Source organism: Suricata suricatta, chromosome 3 (genome assembly GCF_006229205.1).
Source record: "Suricata suricatta isolate VVHF042 chromosome 3, meerkat_22Aug2017_6uvM2_HiC, whole genome shotgun sequence".
NCBI lineage: Eukaryota > Metazoa > Chordata > Mammalia > Carnivora > Herpestidae > Suricata > Suricata suricatta.
In genome coordinates this window covers 148,053,056-148,069,757 of record NC_043702.1, presented here as the reverse complement: position 1 = coordinate 148,069,757, position 16,702 = coordinate 148,053,056, and the positions used below count along the sequence as shown (strand labels likewise).

The 16,702-nt window shown below is 56.0% G+C and overlaps 2 protein-coding genes across 5 annotated transcripts; one reads left to right on the top strand and one right to left on the bottom strand.

The window, feature by feature from the left end:
- Window positions 1–578: 578 nt before the first annotated feature.
- Window positions 579–8,116, top strand: ARL8A (ADP ribosylation factor like GTPase 8A). 4 transcript variants are annotated; one of them, XM_029935465.1, is made up of 7 exons: window positions 579–739; window positions 4,431–4,511; window positions 4,848–4,921; window positions 5,891–5,984; window positions 6,141–6,208; window positions 6,414–6,507; window positions 7,043–8,116. In XM_029935465.1, the coding sequence occupies exons 2-7, from the start codon at window positions 4,452–4,454 to the stop codon at window positions 7,268–7,270; spliced, it is 618 nt and encodes a 205-aa protein (XP_029791325.1). In that variant the 5' UTR covers window positions 579–739; window positions 4,431–4,451; the 3' UTR covers window positions 7,271–8,116. The 4 variants fall into 4 exon arrangements, with proteins under 4 accessions (XP_029791325.1, XP_029791324.1, XP_029791323.1 ...); XM_029935464.1 differs by having other exon boundaries at window positions 580–749; XM_029935463.1 differs by lacking the exon at window positions 579–739 and adding an exon at window positions 1,894–2,726.
- A 3,374-nt stretch (window positions 8,117–11,490) lies between these two features.
- GPR37L1 (G protein-coupled receptor 37 like 1) lies at window positions 11,491–16,453 on the bottom strand. Its single transcript, XM_029935462.1, has 2 exons — window positions 15,710–16,453; window positions 11,491–12,915 (listed from the first exon to the last, which is right to left on the bottom strand). The coding sequence occupies exons 1-2, from the start codon at window positions 16,337–16,339 to the stop codon at window positions 12,103–12,105; spliced, it is 1,443 nt and encodes a 480-aa protein (XP_029791322.1). The 5' UTR covers window positions 16,340–16,453; the 3' UTR covers window positions 11,491–12,102.
- Window positions 16,454–16,702: the final 249 nt, after the last annotated feature.

Sequence of the window (16,702 nt, the reverse complement as noted above, 5' to 3'; positions counted from 1 at the left end):
CCGGACGAGGTTCGGGCCTGTGTCGGCCTGCGCCGCGCCCTGGTGAGCCGGGGTCGCCGCCTGGCATGGCCGGGCACCGCCGGGTGCCGGGCGGGGGAGGAGCGGGCCCGAGCGCTTGGGGCCTAGCACGGCCCCGTGAGAGACCTGGGTGGCGCGCGACCCGCTGTCCCGCCCGGGCCGGGATGGCACGGCTGGGGGCGGGGGAAGGGGGACGAGGACACCGGCTGGGACCCTGGGACTGGCGGCCCCAGGGGGTCACGAGGCAGGAGGGATCCACCGCCTGCAGAGACAGGCTCCCTCCGGTCCCAGCGCAAGGGGGCATGACGGGGCGAAAGTGCTCGGGCCTCTTCGCCCCGCGTGCGGAGGGTGGCGGGACCTGGCGGCTAGCGCAGCTTGGAGAGGGGGCCTGGGCAAGCCCAGCCCCACCCCGAGGCTTTAACCCCTCTCTGCCGGAAGGGGAAGCCCTGGCGATGTTGAGGGGGAGGGGAGGTGTCCCTTGGGGGTAGTGGCATCAGCAGAGGCCCTTGGCACCAGCCCAGATTCCATCTCTCCAGGAACCCGCGGCGTCTTAGCTGGGGGTCCAGGGAGGATGGCATCATAAAGGGAGTTTGGAGTCTCCGCCTAGCTCAGAAGTTGCAGCAGGGGGTGCCCCGGACCAGAGGATGAGTTGGAGGGGCATTGCCCGCTCTAGGGACATGGGGGACAGTGGCTCTGAGGGCTTTGGGTAGTCGAGACGGAGGTGGGCAATTGTGAGTCTTTCAACGCCAGGGAGTGGTGGGGAAGGAGTTAAAGTCTGTCTCACAAAAAGGGAAGATGAGCTCCATGGGTGTGTGAGCTGAGGCTGCAGTAATGGCTGCGGCCTGCAGTAAAGAGCTTGGCTGGACTGGGCGTGTGGGGCTGAGGGAGGCTTGGGACAGGTGCTGCGGTTGTCCGGGCCGGGGCCCAGTCCCCAGATTGGGGCTTCTGAGAATTGTGGATTGGCCACACACTGGCCCAAAATGCCGATGATGTAGGTTAGCAAAGAAGTACGGCCAGTCTGCCTAGGTACCTCTCTGTGTGGTTGCCCGTCCCGGAAGAAGAGGGCCCCCTGATGGCTCTCAGCATCCCAGAAGGAGCATCCCAGAAGCAGGAGGGCAGAGGAAGGCTGGAGCCTGGAGCTGCGGGTACCCTGTGGTCACATAGTCAGGCACTGGCTTCCTTTTCCAAACATGTTTTGCAAATGACCTCTGCCCCTTTCTCCACCCAGTGGTTCCTGGCTCCTCATGCAACAGGGCAGGACCTTCAGGCCCCCGCTGGATATTTTGGCATGATGGTTTCCTAGCCAACCTATGCCCCTGGGCTCCTGTCTGAGAGTTTGGCCTCCTAGTTAGATTTGACATTGACTTGGGCTCTTGGGCCCCTTGGGCAGGAACAGAAGCCTGGACTCTGATCCTGCAGGCTGGGATGCCTTGGCTTCTAGGCATTTCGATCTGGGAGAGGTCTCCAGGGCAAGGCCAAGAGGAGGAACACGTTGCTGCTGCTCTAATGACTTAGCCTAGGTGTCACCTCCAGTCCCCAGGAAAGTCGTGCTCCTGGGCAGAGATGCACAGCTACCCAGATGGGTTCCATTTCCTGGTCAAGAGGGCCTCCCTTAGACCTCCATCATATCCAAAACAGGATCAGACCCAGGAACAGAACCCAAGAGTCACATGTTTACACTGCCGGGTCAGAGTCTGTGTGATGTCCAGGGAATTTATGCCCACTCTTAGCTCATGCATTTCCCCCTTTGATATTCAACTTGGCACTTTGGCTCACCCGTCCTAAAAGTACAAGCAAAATTTCCCTTTAAAGAGGCTTCCCAAGAAAAACCACCCCGTGTGGACCTGAGTGGGAGTTTTAGCATCAGGGGAGCTGGTGTTTTCCGACCCTCCCGGGCTCCCTCGGGGGCATTTCTGCCCACCTGGGGTATAACCATGGTAGACTGTCTTTCAGAAAGAAGTGAAGGATCAGGACCCCTGGCCTTTGTTCCTATGCCCACCACTGACTTTCTGAATCACCTTTGCCTGCTCATTTGGCATCTGTTTGTCTCCGTTATTTTTCCCCCCATTTGGCTTTTTCTGCTCACTCTATGAGGTCTGACTGTACAGAGGAATTGAGTTTCTGGGTCTAACTACTCAGCAGGCTAATGTGAACTGGAAAAAAAATTATATAGAGACTTCACAATTCTCCTAAGCACCTGAAAGTGTTCTGTTGAGTTCCTCTCAAAAAGTTGTGATGTAGAACGTAGGAGATGTTTTGCCTGAGGGGGAAAAAAGAGAGCCATTTTCAAATATTTAAAAATGTAAAGGACTGTCCTATAAAGGAACTAGTCTTGGGGTACCCAAGTCTTTGGAACAAGAGATGGAAGTTATAGGAAAATGGATTTTTGACTCATTTATGCAAAATTTTCAGAGGCGGAACCAGCACCCCCCCTGCAATGAGCCAAGGGGATATTCAAGTCGGAGATGGAGAGGTTAGGTCACATGACTTCAGGGTGACTTCCGACCTTTAAATGAAAAGCTTCTGAGATCAGGAGGCATTAACAGGGAAATGAAGTCATAATCTGGTTCCAACTTAGCTTCAATTCACAGCTGAACTGGCTATTTGGGTGCCAGAGGAGGTTCTCCTAGCCGGAAATCACATTCTTCCAGGCCAGGCTTTTCATTTATATGGGAGCCTGTGAATCTTCTACTTTCCAGAGATCCCAGGTGACGCCTCATGCGATATCCAGACCATTTCCATTCCCAAGCACTTTGTGAGCCTTATTTGCCAGATTCTAGGAAACAAAAACCCTTCTCCCCATTTCACAGAGGGAAAGCTTGAGGCCCAGAGAGGCCTTGTCCAAGCTCCTCCATGATGAATGATTAACAAAACCTGGGCTCTCTTATTGAGACCCTTATGTTCTACAGCAGCCCCGAGGGGAAGGAGGGGACTTTGGTCCAGCAGGTGCCCCTACCCCGTCCCTGGGGCCTTGCTGGGGTTTGGAAATTAGACCACATGTGTTTAGGGTCTCCATGCTTAGCTGGAAACGAAGCCGTTCTTCTTCAGGATGCTCCCTTCCCCTCAGTGATTCCTTCAGGGCTCTTGGGCCCTTTTGATAACTGATAAAATCAGAGACCCTTTCCCCAGGGAAGTGTCCATACAAACAAAAATTTTGTGCATGCACATTGGGTGCAATTTCATTTGGGGCTCAGGGACTCTCTGCAGCCCATCCCTGGCCCTCAGGTTAGGAACCCTTTCTCTACTTTGTCATGAACCTCAGTCATGAGGACTCAGTTCTCACTTGCAAGAGCTTCTTGGTGAAAGAGTTGAGGTGATTCCTGCACATGAAAGGGAATCAATCGCTCTCATTTGGATGGATCCTCAGGAAGCCTTCATTCAGGCCTACAGGCTCTGAATAAGAAATCATTGTCTCTTACACCTTGGCTGAGGCTCAGAGCCCCTGACTTCCTAACGTGACCTGAGATAAATTATTCCCACCACCTAGTGGAAGAAAGTGGCATGGTACAGAGACAAGGCTGTCACCCTCAGATTAAAGGTTAAGTAAGCCCCATCTTCTGCATCTGGGGAAGTGGGGGTGGGGGGTTGTAAGCAGAAGTATCCTACATGTGAACATGGAAGCGACCTTGGAGCAAGTTTGATCTGGCCTTACTTCAGGCCTGGGGCTAGTTTAGAGCAATCTTGGAGACAGTTTAGAGGGGGGAGGAATGAAGATCATTAGAATTTGAAAATGGGTTATAGGATATGGAATTATAGTCAACTCCTAACTATGCAGCAAACATTTGCTAATGTTGCTATTGGAGGCATGATACCCTCCCCAGGAAGGTCTCAGTCTAGTGGGGAGACGCCTAAGTCAATAGGGAGGATAGAGTGTTGATTAGCCATCCTAACGAATGGAGTGTAGTACGAACCGACCAGAACCACCAGATAATCCAGAAATTACTCAGTGAGCGTTGCATGTTGGGGTGGCCAATTTACCTTCCCTCAAAATATTTAGTGCCCCTTTGAAGATCTGTCAGCTCCCCTTGAGATCATCCCTCACTGTTTACCGTGACCTGTTTGAAGTTCTTTCGTCGGAGGTAGTTCTTCTGCTCCACTGGAGACTAAATGCAGTAAAGGGGCTCCTGAACCAATAGAGGGATGTAGATTAGACTTTAGGAAGAAATTTTTTCTCAGTCTGGGCTGAGAGACTTGGAGTTTGCCCCGAGAAGACAGGCCTCTTATTCATAGGAGAGCCCCGGGAATCAGGGGGACACCTGAGGGGTTTATGGCCATCCTGCCTGAAACTAAGAGACGCTCTGGAGACGGCCCCATGCTTCCCCCCCCACGCCCCCCCCCCATGTGGCCATGGCCGCCAGAGATCCCGTGCATCTGAGTTTATCCTCTTTTCCAATTCTGACTCTTCCTCCCAGTCAGGACAGTTCAATGAGGACATGATCCCCACTGTGGGTTTCAACATGCGCAAAATCACCAAAGGGAACGTGACCATCAAGGTGAGTGGCAGGAAGCCACAGCTCCGGCCACTGCTCGGGCCACAGAAGAGCCGTGCATGCATGTGCATGTCAGGGCAGGGCACCCAGAAGGAGTTGGGGAGGGCATTGGTGATCCTTGGGAGGAGATGCTGAAGGAAAGCAAAGGCTTGGATAGTGGGGAAAAGAGCACAAGACCCCTGAGGTGGTCAGAGGGCTGCAGAGACAGAAGGACTGGACAGCAAGTGAATCCCTGGGCAGGGGAGGGGGTTAGGGGAGAGCGGGGAGGGGGACTTGGAAGCCAAGATGGGTTTGATTGCCTGCTTGCTGCTGAGACCGTGTCACCCTCTTCTTGCTCAGCTCTGGGACATTGGGGGACAGCCCCGATTCCGCAGCATGTGGGAGCGCTACTGCCGAGGAGTGAGTGCCATTGTGTAAGTGCAGGGCCAGGCTGGTTGGCCAGACTCAGCCTCGCCTGGCTCCCCGCCCCCGCCCCGCCCACAATCTCACTACCTGCAGGGGCCACAGCCCCAGAACTGGATCCGTCATAGTGCTGGGTTCACAACGCACTGTCCGTACACAGCCTGCCTTTACTTTGTGTGCTGTGTGTTTCTTATCTGCAAAACACTCTGGGCACCTCCCAGCCAATCTGGTAACCAGGGCATCAACCAGCTGAAAGTACCTGTGTCTCCTGCCCCTCCCAGTTTGGAGTCACTGCTCTCCTGAATTTTGTGCAATTTAAATGGTTCATTCCTTTGCTTTTTAAAAATAATTTTATCCTACATTTATTTGCCCAAACAAAAGATTGTTTCGTTTCCATTGTTTTTGACCTCATTAAAAAAAATTTTTTTTAATGTTTATTATTTTTGAGAGAGAGAGAGACAGAGTGTGAGTGGGGCAGGGTTAGAGAGAGAGGGAGACACAGAATCTGAAACAGGCTCCTGGCTCTGGGCCGTCAGCTCAGAGCCCAACACAGGGCTTGAACTCACAGACTGCGAGATCATGACCTGAGCTGAGTCGGTCCCTCAGCCCACTGAACCGCCCAGGCACCCCTGACCTCAGTTTTTAAAAGTATCTTGCTGCAAGAAAGTCTTCTGGGCATCCTTTGCTTTTTTTCACTCACCCATAGCTAGTCTTCCCATGAAGACTTAAGAGGGTCACTTTGGGAGGGATTTACACCTAATCTTAAAGAGCCAAAAGCTTCACCCCCCATGTGACAGCTTCTCCAGAGGGGACTTTGGATGACGGGATAATGGCAGGCCCTGGAGGAGGCCCAGGTAGCCTACAGATCCAGAGGTGACCAAGCCCAAACAAGATGTTTTCTCCCGCAAACAGCAGATCCTTCTCTTCCTACCTCTCAGCCTGTAGTGTCAGCCTGCTTGTTCCCACCCTGCTGTCCCCAGGTACATGGTGGATGCCGCGGACCAGGAGAAGATCGAGGCCTCCAAGAATGAGTTGCACAACCTACTGGACAAGCCCCAGCTGCAGGGCATTCCGGTCAGCAGCCCGGTGGAGTGGGCGGGAAGGGAGCCCTCGGGGAAGTCACCGGGGCCTGGCTAGAGGCAGGGGAAGGCCAGGCACTGCTGAGGTGGGGGGCGGAAATGGACAACCTGGCTGGGCTGCCCTGGACCTCGTCTCTGTCCTCCTCTGTAGGTCTTAGTCCTGGGTAACAAGCGAGACCTTCCAGGAGCACTGGATGAGAAGGAGCTGATTGAGAAAATGTGAGTTTGGTGACTCTTCTCAGTCCTTCCTCCCCGCTCCCCAAATTCCCCAGGCCGAGGACTGGGAGCCGGCTTGCTGCTGCCACATGATGGCAGCAGAGCCCACCTTTCCGGGAGCCTCGCCCTCCCCATTGTAGCTCCAGAGCTAGTAAAGGACTCTGGCGCCCCCAGCCCCAGGCCCCCTGGGCAGTCCTAGCCTCAGCAGGTTCTACTCTGGTTTCCCCCCAGGAATCTTTCTGCCATCCAGGACCGAGAGATCTGCTGCTACTCCATTTCCTGCAAAGAAAAGGACAACATTGGTGCGCGTGGGTATGGGGGAGTTGCTGGCATTCTGGGAATAGCCTCGGGGTGAGGGGAGGAGCAGAGAGGCACTTGTGGGTGTTCTAGTGCAGTGACTCTTAAAGGTTTTCACTCCACAACTTTTCTTGAAGCCCAGAGCTCTATGGTTCTCCTGGGGTAGGCGGGCATTCGGGAAGCTCAGATTCTGAACATTACCCAGCTCTGCCCTTGACTGGTTATTTGATCTTAGGCAAATCGCTCCCTTCCTTGGGCCTTGCTTCCCCCACTGTAACGTTACAGGGTTGGATCAGGCAATTCCCAGGCCCCTCCTGGCTGTGACGGCCCATGACTCTGTCTTTCATGCCACCCAGGTGCCCCCCACCCCTCATCTGGGGCTGTTTGGAGCTTGGTGGCTCTGGGCTTTTGGTACCCTTAGAGTTGATCCCCAGTTGCGGTTTTGGAAGCCCTGGGCTTACGCTAGTCCCTAAGGTGTTTGCTCCACCTCCCCAGCACGAACTAGAAGGCCTATAAACTTCTCTGTTGTCCCCCACCCAGATATCACCCTACAGTGGCTTATTCAACACTCAAAGTCACGGAGAAGCTGAGACTGCGGTCCTTCCCCCTCGGACCAGGGACCTGCTGTCATCCAAACCTGAAGCCGAGCTCCCCGCCCACCCTGCCGTCCCCCCTAAGCCCGCCCTTTCTCACTTGGTGTGGGGAGGGGCCCTCTGGGGATCCCAGAGTCCTGTTCTGCTGAGGTTTGAACTCCTGATTTTATTGTAAAATAAACTACTCCCATTCTGGCCCCCTAACCTCTCGCCCTCCCCCTTCCCTCTGCCCTTTGCCCACCCTGCTTCCGGACCCTTAACAGCCCTGGCCCCACAGCCCCTGCCCTCCTCTCTCCTGGGCCCCACTCCTACACTGCCCTTTTCAACACTCTTCTGTTATTGTCCTCTGTGTACAGTATATATATGTATATATATTTTAATTTTTTAATTTAAGCAAAGACTAAAATCAACCATTTGATGCTGCAGGGGCCTGTCAGGATCTGGGAGGGAGGCGGTCTGGAAGGAAGGCAAGGGATGCAGAGTTGGCTTGGGGCAGGTTCAGATTAGGAAAGTGAAGGCTGGCCCTTGCATCCCCACGTCCTGTTCGTTTCCACTTCCCAATCTGGCTCGTCCCTGTAGGGCTTGAATGTCACAGGCTGACTGGAGCCTCCAGAGGGGTCCCTATCTGCCCCCAGCCTCAGCAGGGCCACCAGGCACGACGGAGTGCCAGAGACCACCAGGCTGAAGGGGCAGGAGGCCAGCCTCCTTGGCGCCCCAGCAGCCCCTCCTGCCCGTTCCTGGCTCCCAGCTCCTGCCCCTTCTGAGGGCCCCCAACTCCATGGGCCACCTCATTTTCTGTTCTCATTTTGCAGAGTTGCACAAGGAGAGAACTCAGCATGGGGGGGTTGGTTCTTTGGGTTTTGTTTTCTGTTGGTTTGTTTAATGATTTGTAAAGTGATGTTCCTCTTCCTTTTTTTACACTTTTCAGCTCATATTTAACCTCTGTTTGGAAAATGATTCTTGTAACTGTACATTTTTTGGCCTCCTAACAACACGAATAAATGACCACTTTTGTGTTGGAGGGGGTGTATGGGGCCGGTTATTTGTCCGTCGGATGGCAGGCCCGCACGCTGGGCACAAACAGCCCCAGAGAGGGAGGCACGCGCTCACACCGGGCACACAATGGCACTTCACAAAGCGGCCTCCTGCACGTGTGCCGGGCCTTGCCGGGCCTCCCTCCCCCTCCCTCGTCACACTCGCACGCGGTCGGCTCGGAGCTCGGCTGCCAGGGTGGGGAGGGGGGGATAGCTAAGGAGGAAGTCTGTTTAAGGACCTGCCTGGGGCTTGGGGCCCTGCGGCGGCGGGAGGGTGGGCCTGCGCCTCCCCAGCGTCCATTCAGAGCCCTATCTGCAGCCACAGCGCACCGTCCTCCAGGGGGCGCTGCCGGGCCTGCGGAGCCCGCTGGCTGCCCTCCTTCCCGGCTTCTCTGTTGGTGTCTGTGCCACTGGTTTCCGGGGAGAGGCTGTACCCTTACTCCTCTGCCCCATCGCAGTCCTTTCCCCGACTTGACCCCAACCTTCAGCGCCGGCCCCCTCCCTCCTCCTTGCCCACAGCTGCTGCTTCAGAGCCTTGCAGGCCCCGCTTACCCAAGTCCGGGGCCATCTTGACCCAGTTTGGCAGGAACGCCCCGCCTTTCCCTGCTCCGCCCCCTTCAGCCTTGCGTTCTCTCTGGAGAGGCGAGCGGGCTTCTCCAGCAGCTCCGTTTTCGCGTCCTCTCCTCCTGCCTCTGAAGGAAGAAGCAGCCATGGTTCCCTTAGATCTGGGAGCAGGGATACCAGGGCTCAGGGTCTTTGGCCTCCAGGATCCTGGGCCTGCCCTGTTGACTCTGAACTTCTCTAGCCCCTTCCAGGTTCCCAGGGCTTCCTCCAGGAAGGACTTTCTAGTCAAAAATGACTTAACTGGAGAGGTAGTTCCCCTTTGCCAGAGGAGTTAGAGGAAAGAATGTGGATGGAATTTGTCAAATGGAGCAAAATGATTTTAGGGTGTCTTCCAGCTCCCGAGGAATAGGAAACGTCCCCCCTGGTTAAAGAGGTTGACGCTGGGGCCAGGCTAACCCTGTGCTCTACTGGCCACAGAGGTCACAGGGGGTTGCCCTTGGCCTAGGAGGCTGGAAGACGCCTGACAGTCACTCATGTGGGGAGCAGGACAGGCCAGGTGTCAGGGCTGACCTGCCTTTCCCCGTCCTGAATCCCCGGATAAAGGGTAACATCTGAGCTTAGAGCTTAGCCAGGAGGAGCTGGTACCAGCAAGCAGGCATCATCCTACCACAGTGCCTGCACACAGCAGGCACCTAATAGGACCTAAAGAATTTGTGGGAGTTGGGCAGGGAACAGACTGTGCGTATATATGTAAATCATTGTTTGGGACCCTTTGAAGTCCCATAGCCTGGAGAGTTTGGGAAGTACCCTGGCAAGCTTATTCTGTAGTACTAGAGAGTTCATTTCTGAAAAGAAGGAAGAAAAGGTGACAGGCATCATGCCAGATGCTTTATACATCTTGTCTCGTTTAATGACTGCAGCCCTTTGTGAGAGAGGGGTTGTTCCCATTTTACAGATGAGGAAACTCAGAGGCTCAATGACCGCATCCAGTCCAGTTGGAGGGAGGTGATTCTCAATGCAAAGTGCATGTGCTCTCTGTCCCCAACTTCCAGCTGAAGGGGGAGCGGGTTGCCCTCTCCCACCCCGGCCTCGGGGTCTGAGGGCTGGTCAAAAGTTTGCTCTGAGGGGGAGGGAGAATGTCCGTGCTGCCTCTGAGCATCCCAGCTCAAATCCAACAACCACCACTGTGCCAACATGCCCCACCACCAGAAGCCTGGGACCCCTGAGCAACAAATGCCACATTGTTCCCCCAGCTGGCCCAGGCTAGAGGGACAGTGGCTCTTTCCCAAGGCCCTGCTGGCCTGCTGACTAATCTTGCAAGCCATTCACGTTGGCAGGCATGGAAGGCAGGGCTAGTGGCAGGGCCTCGGAGACACCATCTTCCCCCTCTCATCAGCTCTGAGCTGGCCAACCAGCAAGAGGGAGAGGCAGGGGTGAGGCAGTGCCTTCTGTGGAAAAGTCCTCCAAACAGGATGTCTAGTTGCCCCCTCCCCTGCCCTCAGCCTTCCATCCTCAGCACCCCCCCCCCCGCCAGACTTCACCTCAGTTCACCCCAGGCCCCCTCCCTACCTCCCATAAGAAGTTACTGGTGCATCTAGAACTGGGGGTGAGGGTGGGGGTAGAGAGGGAGTTGGGGGAGGGTGTGAAGAAAATGGCCCCTGTATCCTCAATGCAGCAAGCCTGCCTTTGGCTCCCTCTCCAGCCTGCCCCCCACCCACCCATCTTAAGTTTCTACAGACAAAGCTGAGGGCTTCGGTCACTGTGGCAACAGGTCTGCTGAGAAATGGGTGGGTGTCCTTCCCCAGCACAAAGTGTGCGCATGGCAGCTCCATCACTTAGCAACGGCCTCCCTCTCTCTTGGCGTCACCCGTCCTGGGGGTGGGTGCCAGAAAGAGAGAACAAGGCCATTAAGATCCCCAAGAGAGAGGGGAAGGAGGCTTAGGACCGGGCCGGCCAGAGGCCAAGGGGTGTGGGCGGGGTGGTCAGAGAAGAATGGAGCCCAGTGCACTCAGCAACCTCTGTCCCTCACCATCCCTTCTGAGGCCCCGTTCGGATGTTCTAGGTGGATCTGGTGGGCAGAAGTTGCTGGCGGGATCCAGAGCAGTATTTGAGACAAAGCCCAGCTTACGAGGCAGGGAGTGATCTGCGGCCTAGGCTGAGGTGTCCCTCCTGGTTGGCCCTGTTCCAGCTCCTCTAGGCTCCAACAGGGTGGAGGGGGACTTTGGAAGGACCCCAGAGGGGACCTGGCAGAAGTAGGATACTTGGGGCAGGGCCAGCAGGAGGAGCGGAGGGGGTCTCTGGGGGCACAGAATGGAGTTCTGGCTGCCAGGGAGGGGAGGGGGGGTGGGGTGGGGGCAGACAGGGAACAGGCAGCTGGGCCGTCTACAGGCAAAACAGTCTGTTCTAAGAAACGGAACAAGAACAGCTCTCAGAGTCAGAAAGGCTGGAAGGCCCCAGGCTCACCGAGGGAAGGCTGCTGGTTTCTTTAAAATGGGGGCTTTGTGGAGGAGGGGGACAGAGGTGGGGGCTCCAGAAGAGCTAAGTTTGCAGGCTTTTGACTTCCCAAGGATGCTCGGCTCAGGCCAGGACAAAGACAGCACGCTACCTCCCAAGTCCTTCATCCGGTCTGCCCCTCAAAAGCCATAGAGCCATAGGCTGGGCAGGACATCAGCCAGAGGCCACAAAGGGCCAAATGTGGCCAGGAGGCATGCTCTCAGGGTGCCACCTGTCCTGGAGAAGGGCCAGGTGCATCCGGGCACTGTCAGGATGTGGCACAAGAAACTCCAGTGGGCACAGGGATGGTTCTACCTAGTTTATTGTTTTTGGAGAAGGGCTTTCTACAGGGGGATACCTACCCGGGGAGGGGGGCAGTGCACAGGGCAATCCAGGATATGTCAGAGAAGGAAGAGGAAAGAAAGAAAAATCCTCCGGAAGAAGAGAAGGTGCCAGGAGGAGGAGGAGGTGTCTAGGGCCGGGGCAGACCTGGCCAAGAAAAGCCAGGCAGGACTGGCCCCCAGAGGGCCCCCTATTCTAAGACGGATAAGAGTCAGAAGGCAATGCCAACTAAAGGATAGCAGATTCCAAGACAGAGACAGGTGAAGTGCTGGCTCCCAGCTGGGGGACTGAGAGTTTCTAGGCAGTTCTAAGGACCCAGAAGCATTACTGCTCACTGAGGACGCAGCTGGAGGACCCCAAGAGACAGACAGGGAAGGCCCTGCTGGGGAAGGGGCTTTGACATCCCCAATCCCCAACAAGAAGAACCAAGTCCGCCTCCAAACAGCAAGATGGGCAGAGAAGCAAGACCTATGGGGCCAGAAACCCAGACACAGGCAGGGGGCACCCTCCCCGCCCCGCCTTGCCCCTGCTCCCATGCCTCCCCCCACCCCCCATCCCAGACTGCAGCCTGGTCTCAGCAAGGCGTGCCCAGGGGCAGAAGCGGGGGTGACTCCCTGGGCTTGTGGAAGTAGATGGAGGAGGGCAGCTCGGTCTTGAGTTTGTTGTCCGAGCCTCCGGCAGCCGAGGTCTCTGAGGTGCCTCCGCACTCGGCACAGCAGCAGCAGCAGCAGCCCAGGAAGGCCCGGCCCAGCGGCTTGCAGATACACAGCAAGAGCACAGGGGTGACGGCTCCCTTGAAGAAGATGGAGAACTGGTTGATGAGGCCCAGGAGGTCCAGGGTCTGGCGAGTGAGCTCGGTGGAGAGGTAGGCCACCACGATGTTGCAGACATTCTCAGGGAGGGTGCAGAGGGCGTAGACCACAGTCAGGCCCACCACGGTGCTGTTGAGCTGGCTCTCACACTGCTCGTGTTTGCCTGCCCGGCACTCAGGCTTCCTCCTGGGAGGGCTCCGCACCCGCCACGTCACCAGCTGGCAGGTGACCGTGAAGAGGATGGGCAGGCAGAAGTAGCAGCCAAAGTACCACCACATGCGGGCGTTCTGGTAGGTCATCACCAGTGAGTAGAGGGACTCGGGCAGGCTGGCAGAGGGTTTCGTGATGCATGAGTCTACAGTGCCCGTGGTGGGAGCAGACTCCTGCGACAGTTGCCACAGCAGGAGCTCGGGCACAGCCAGGATCATAGAGCCCACCCAGATGACGGCCAGCTTGGCCAGGATGGATTGGCAACGCTCGATCGGCCTCACCTTTGGGAGTGTGCTGGTAGTCACTTGGAAGCGGTCAATGCCCAGGGCGCAGAGGCTGAAGGTGGTGACTCCCAGGGAGGAGACCTGTGGGCAAAGGTGCAGAGGAGGAGAGAAGGGCGTGGTCAGACCCAGGAGGCAAGAGAGGAGGCTTGGCTTCTGGCTTAGCCTGGACCAGGGTGGTAAGGGTAGAAATGAGAGTACAGACAGCCACCATTTAGGGAGAATTTTCCGCACGTCAAGCACTTCACATACAACACCAAATCCTTGCTGCCAAGCATCGTGCGGATGAAGACAATGGTTCAGGCACGGTGAGTGGTCTGGTGGATGGCAGAGTTGAAATCCACACGCAGACTGGCCTGGCTCTTTTCACCCTGCTTCTTTGCCTCTTGGACTAGGGAATGAATGGCCTGGGTCCCCCAGACCCGTGTGCTTTCTGAGAGACTCTGGAATATCTTCTCTAATGAAGAATCAAGACAAAGGCATAGGAGCTGGGTCTTTGCACGTCCTTCCATCCCCAGATCCCATGATCCCATTATGTGCATCAGGTGAAAGGTTTTTGAAACATGGCTCACACACACACACACACACACACACACACACACACACACACTCACATCCTCACTCTCTTCATCCTATCCAAGAAAGCCGGGGCCTGGCTGTGTGAGGAAGCAGCCTTCCTCCAAAACAGCCTGTGCCCACCCGCCCTGATGCTATTCATTGAGCACACAGCAAAATCACTCTGTGAGCCAAGAGAAAGAAGCCAGAGCAGCAGGGGAAGAAAGTTCCAGAGAGAAGAGAGGAAGAGGAGAGCCCTCCCAAGCTATCAGATGATCCTCAACCACATGCAGGGTTTGTGCTCAGATCCTCCCTTCTGTCCAAATTCTTCCCCCCTCTGGCTGGAGGAGCACAGTCCTTGGCTAATTAGCACAGCCCCCAAGTGATCTTTGTAAGAAACAGCACCCCCCACTCCCTTGGCAGGGGGAGCCCAGGCCTGCGGAAGAGCAGCCTTGGGGCTTGGACAAAACCAAAAATAAAACAAAACAATTCCAAGTTGCCTTCTCCTGCTCCCTCCTGCGGGCCTTCCTTGGACCCTCCCCATAGAAGGCTTCTGGGCCAGAGTATTTTTCCCTCAACTCCTGCCCATCCCCCAGCCTAAAGGGAGCCTCTGTCAGCTCATGGACCATCTCCATCCTCCAGGAGGTGTGGAGCAAGTGGCCCAGGAGGATGTGGGCCACAGCCTAGTATTAGGTGTGCTGAGACCCACGGTCAGGCAGGGCAGGCTTTCATGCACACAAGAGTTCACATGCATCTGCCCTCCTCCTCCCCTGCCCTTGGACCTTTCCCTGGTAAAACCCACCACTTACTGAATTATTTTAATTCTAAGGACATTGTCGATATTTCCCATTTAAACCTTCAAGAATTCATTCAGATAGTTATTGTTATTATTCCCAGCGTACAGATGGGGGAAACAGATGAGATTTAGACAGATTTAGCTGACCTAGGTCACTCAGCTAGTGAGGGGCAAAGCCTGGTTCCTAATCTAGTCCTCCTGTCCAACCTCTCACAGCGCACCTGGGTTGTGAGCTCCAGATGATAACTAAGAAGCCGAGGCTAGCCCCAGCCATAGGGTCTTCTTTCAGGTCGAAATACCTCTGGGCCATGCTTAGGCTGTCTCCCTGGGTTGGGAAGGACGCAAAGGGCTTCACCAAAATGCTGAGCCTCAGTCTGTCCAAATATGAAATCATCACTAATATACAGCAAACTGGGGACAGAGTTGGGAAGAGAACCTATGTCCAAACGCCCAATCCTGATTCCATCTCCATCAGGCAAATCACCCCTGTTCCACAACATCATCAGCTCTCCGGAAGAGCAGCAGCCCTCATGGGGAGGCCACAGTTACTCCAGTCCTCATTTAGTAGCCCCCCCCCGCCCAGCATAGCCAAAATTTAAAATATTGCTTGCTTATTTTGTGCTCCTATGTAGACACAGTGGCCTTGCCGGGTCTTACATAGATGCACATATTTTGGTATATTTTTGTAATGTTTGGATTAGGATCTCTGTATAGGATCTATATACATGCATCATCTCCCATGTGCCTGTCTTGAGGTGGAAACTTCCAAAAATGAAGACAGTGGTACATTTTAGAATTGTGGAATGAACCTGCCAGTAGGGCCATCTGGTCTACCCCATGGTTGGGCAATTAGCAAATTGGACAGGAGATGTGACCTGCCCCAGTGATACCCAGTATGTCAGAGACATAGCTGACACTAAGCCCCCCACCCCCAGGCTCTAGCATCCAGACTAGGTCTTCCCTTTTAGAGAGGAACAACAACTGTCACAGTAAGGAAGGGACTTTCCTTCTGGTGTTTGTGTTCAAGAGGAGTAGATACTGACTGGATCTGGGGGAGCTGCGGAAGACTGGGCTCTCCCTCCACACATGCTTAGAGGAGCAGGATATTCAGGAGTCGAAAGGGGAGCTGTGGGTGCAGGGCAGCGGCTTGGCACACAAGGGGAAAAGGGAGACACAGCAGACAGAGTGATTTCTTGGGTGGAAAGGCAGAGGGGTGTTAAGGCAGGGAGGGGACAGCTCAAAGTAAGGAGAAAGGGGGAGAGATCTGCCTTGAGGCTGCTCCTGAAGTAAGAGACCAGGCTGGGGCTGGTCCGCAGGGCTCCCACACACCTTCTTACTCCCCCTAGGTGCCTCGGTTTACCTGGGAGCCACTAGGAACCAATACAGCATTTGTCGCCTTGCCCAAATTGGAGGAGAAGCAAGACAGAACTCCGGGTCTCTGGGGTCCTGCAAACCCACATGTCCCACTTCGGACAGCCTGACGGATTTGCTGCCCCAGAGCTGCGCTCCGGCAGGACACACACTCACCTCCATGAAGGGCACGGCCCGGCAAGAAACGTCACCCAGCAACCTCTGCTTGGTGATCTCATTGAAGATAACAACAGGGAGGCAGAAAAAGAGGACCAGAAAATCCCAGAGGGCCAGGCTGGCGAGGATGGAGTTCCAGGCACTCTTCAGGTAGTAGCTGTGCCACACAATGCACATGACCGACAGGTTACCCACGATGCCCACCGCAAACAGCACCAGGGCCAGGAGCATGATAGCATAAGCACCGTAGGAGCTCTCGGTCACCGGGTACAGGGGATTCTGAATCTGCAGCCTCTGACCCGGCGTCCCCGTCAGATTTCCCCGAGGCTCCTGCCTGCCACCTGGGCTGCCCCCATCCTTGTCTGGGTTGGGGCTGGTGGCCACCCAGGGTTCGGTGGGCTGTGGGCCAGCAGGGTGGATGGGCCGCGGGTACTCAGCCCACTCCTCAGGCACATACTGCTGCACCTCCCTGGCCTCGTCATCCTCAGTGCCTCTCTTGAACCGGCTCTGCTGCTCCTGGCCCTCGGCTCTGTGCCTGCCTGAGTGCAGGGCGGCACCCTCGGCCGCTCTGCTCGGCCCCACAGCCAACACCACAGCAAGAGAGACGGCCAGCGGCCACGGCCACTGCATAGCCGGACAAGCACAAGGGAGCTGCTCCACGAAGAGCAGGTGTCAGCGAGGGACCCAAGTGCCGGGCTGACCGGCGAGAGGCAGCTGGCCGCTTGGTCCGCCTCCAGTCAGGCGTGGCATCGCCAGCCTGCTCCAGTGGACCCGAGCTGCTCCCTCCCGCCTCGCTGGCCAGGGGCCGTTCAGGGCCCTCTGCTGGACATAGAGCATTCATCTCGCCCTCCAGGATACTTGTCCTCGGGCCCCACGGGGCACCAGCAGGTCAGACCTGCAGAGCCCTCAGAGGCCACCAGCGCCCAGCCGCTGAAGAGGAGGCTGGAGCCCAGAGAAGGGAGGTGGCCTGCCTAGGGTCCCACGGTGTGGAGA

Coding starts and splice junctions, on each gene's coding strand:
- ARL8A (XM_029935463.1), top strand. CDS start 2,688: ATGGGAGCCTGTGAATCTTCTACTTTCCAGAGATCCCAG. Junction 4,922..5,890: donor CGAGGAGTGAGTGCCATTGT/GTAAGTGCAGGG, acceptor TGCTGTCCCCAG/GTACATGGTGGATGCCGCGG. Junction 6,508..7,042: donor CAAAGAAAAGGACAACATTG/GTGCGCGTGGGT, acceptor TCCCCCACCCAG/ATATCACCCTACAGTGGCTT.
- GPR37L1 (XM_029935462.1), bottom strand. CDS start 16,339: ATGCAGTGGCCGTGGCCGCTGGCCGTCTCTCTTGCTGTGGTGTTGGCT. Junction 12,916..15,709: donor GGGCCGTGCCCTTCATGGAG/GTGAGTGTGTGT, acceptor CTTTGCCCACAG/GTCTCCTCCCTGGGAGTCAC.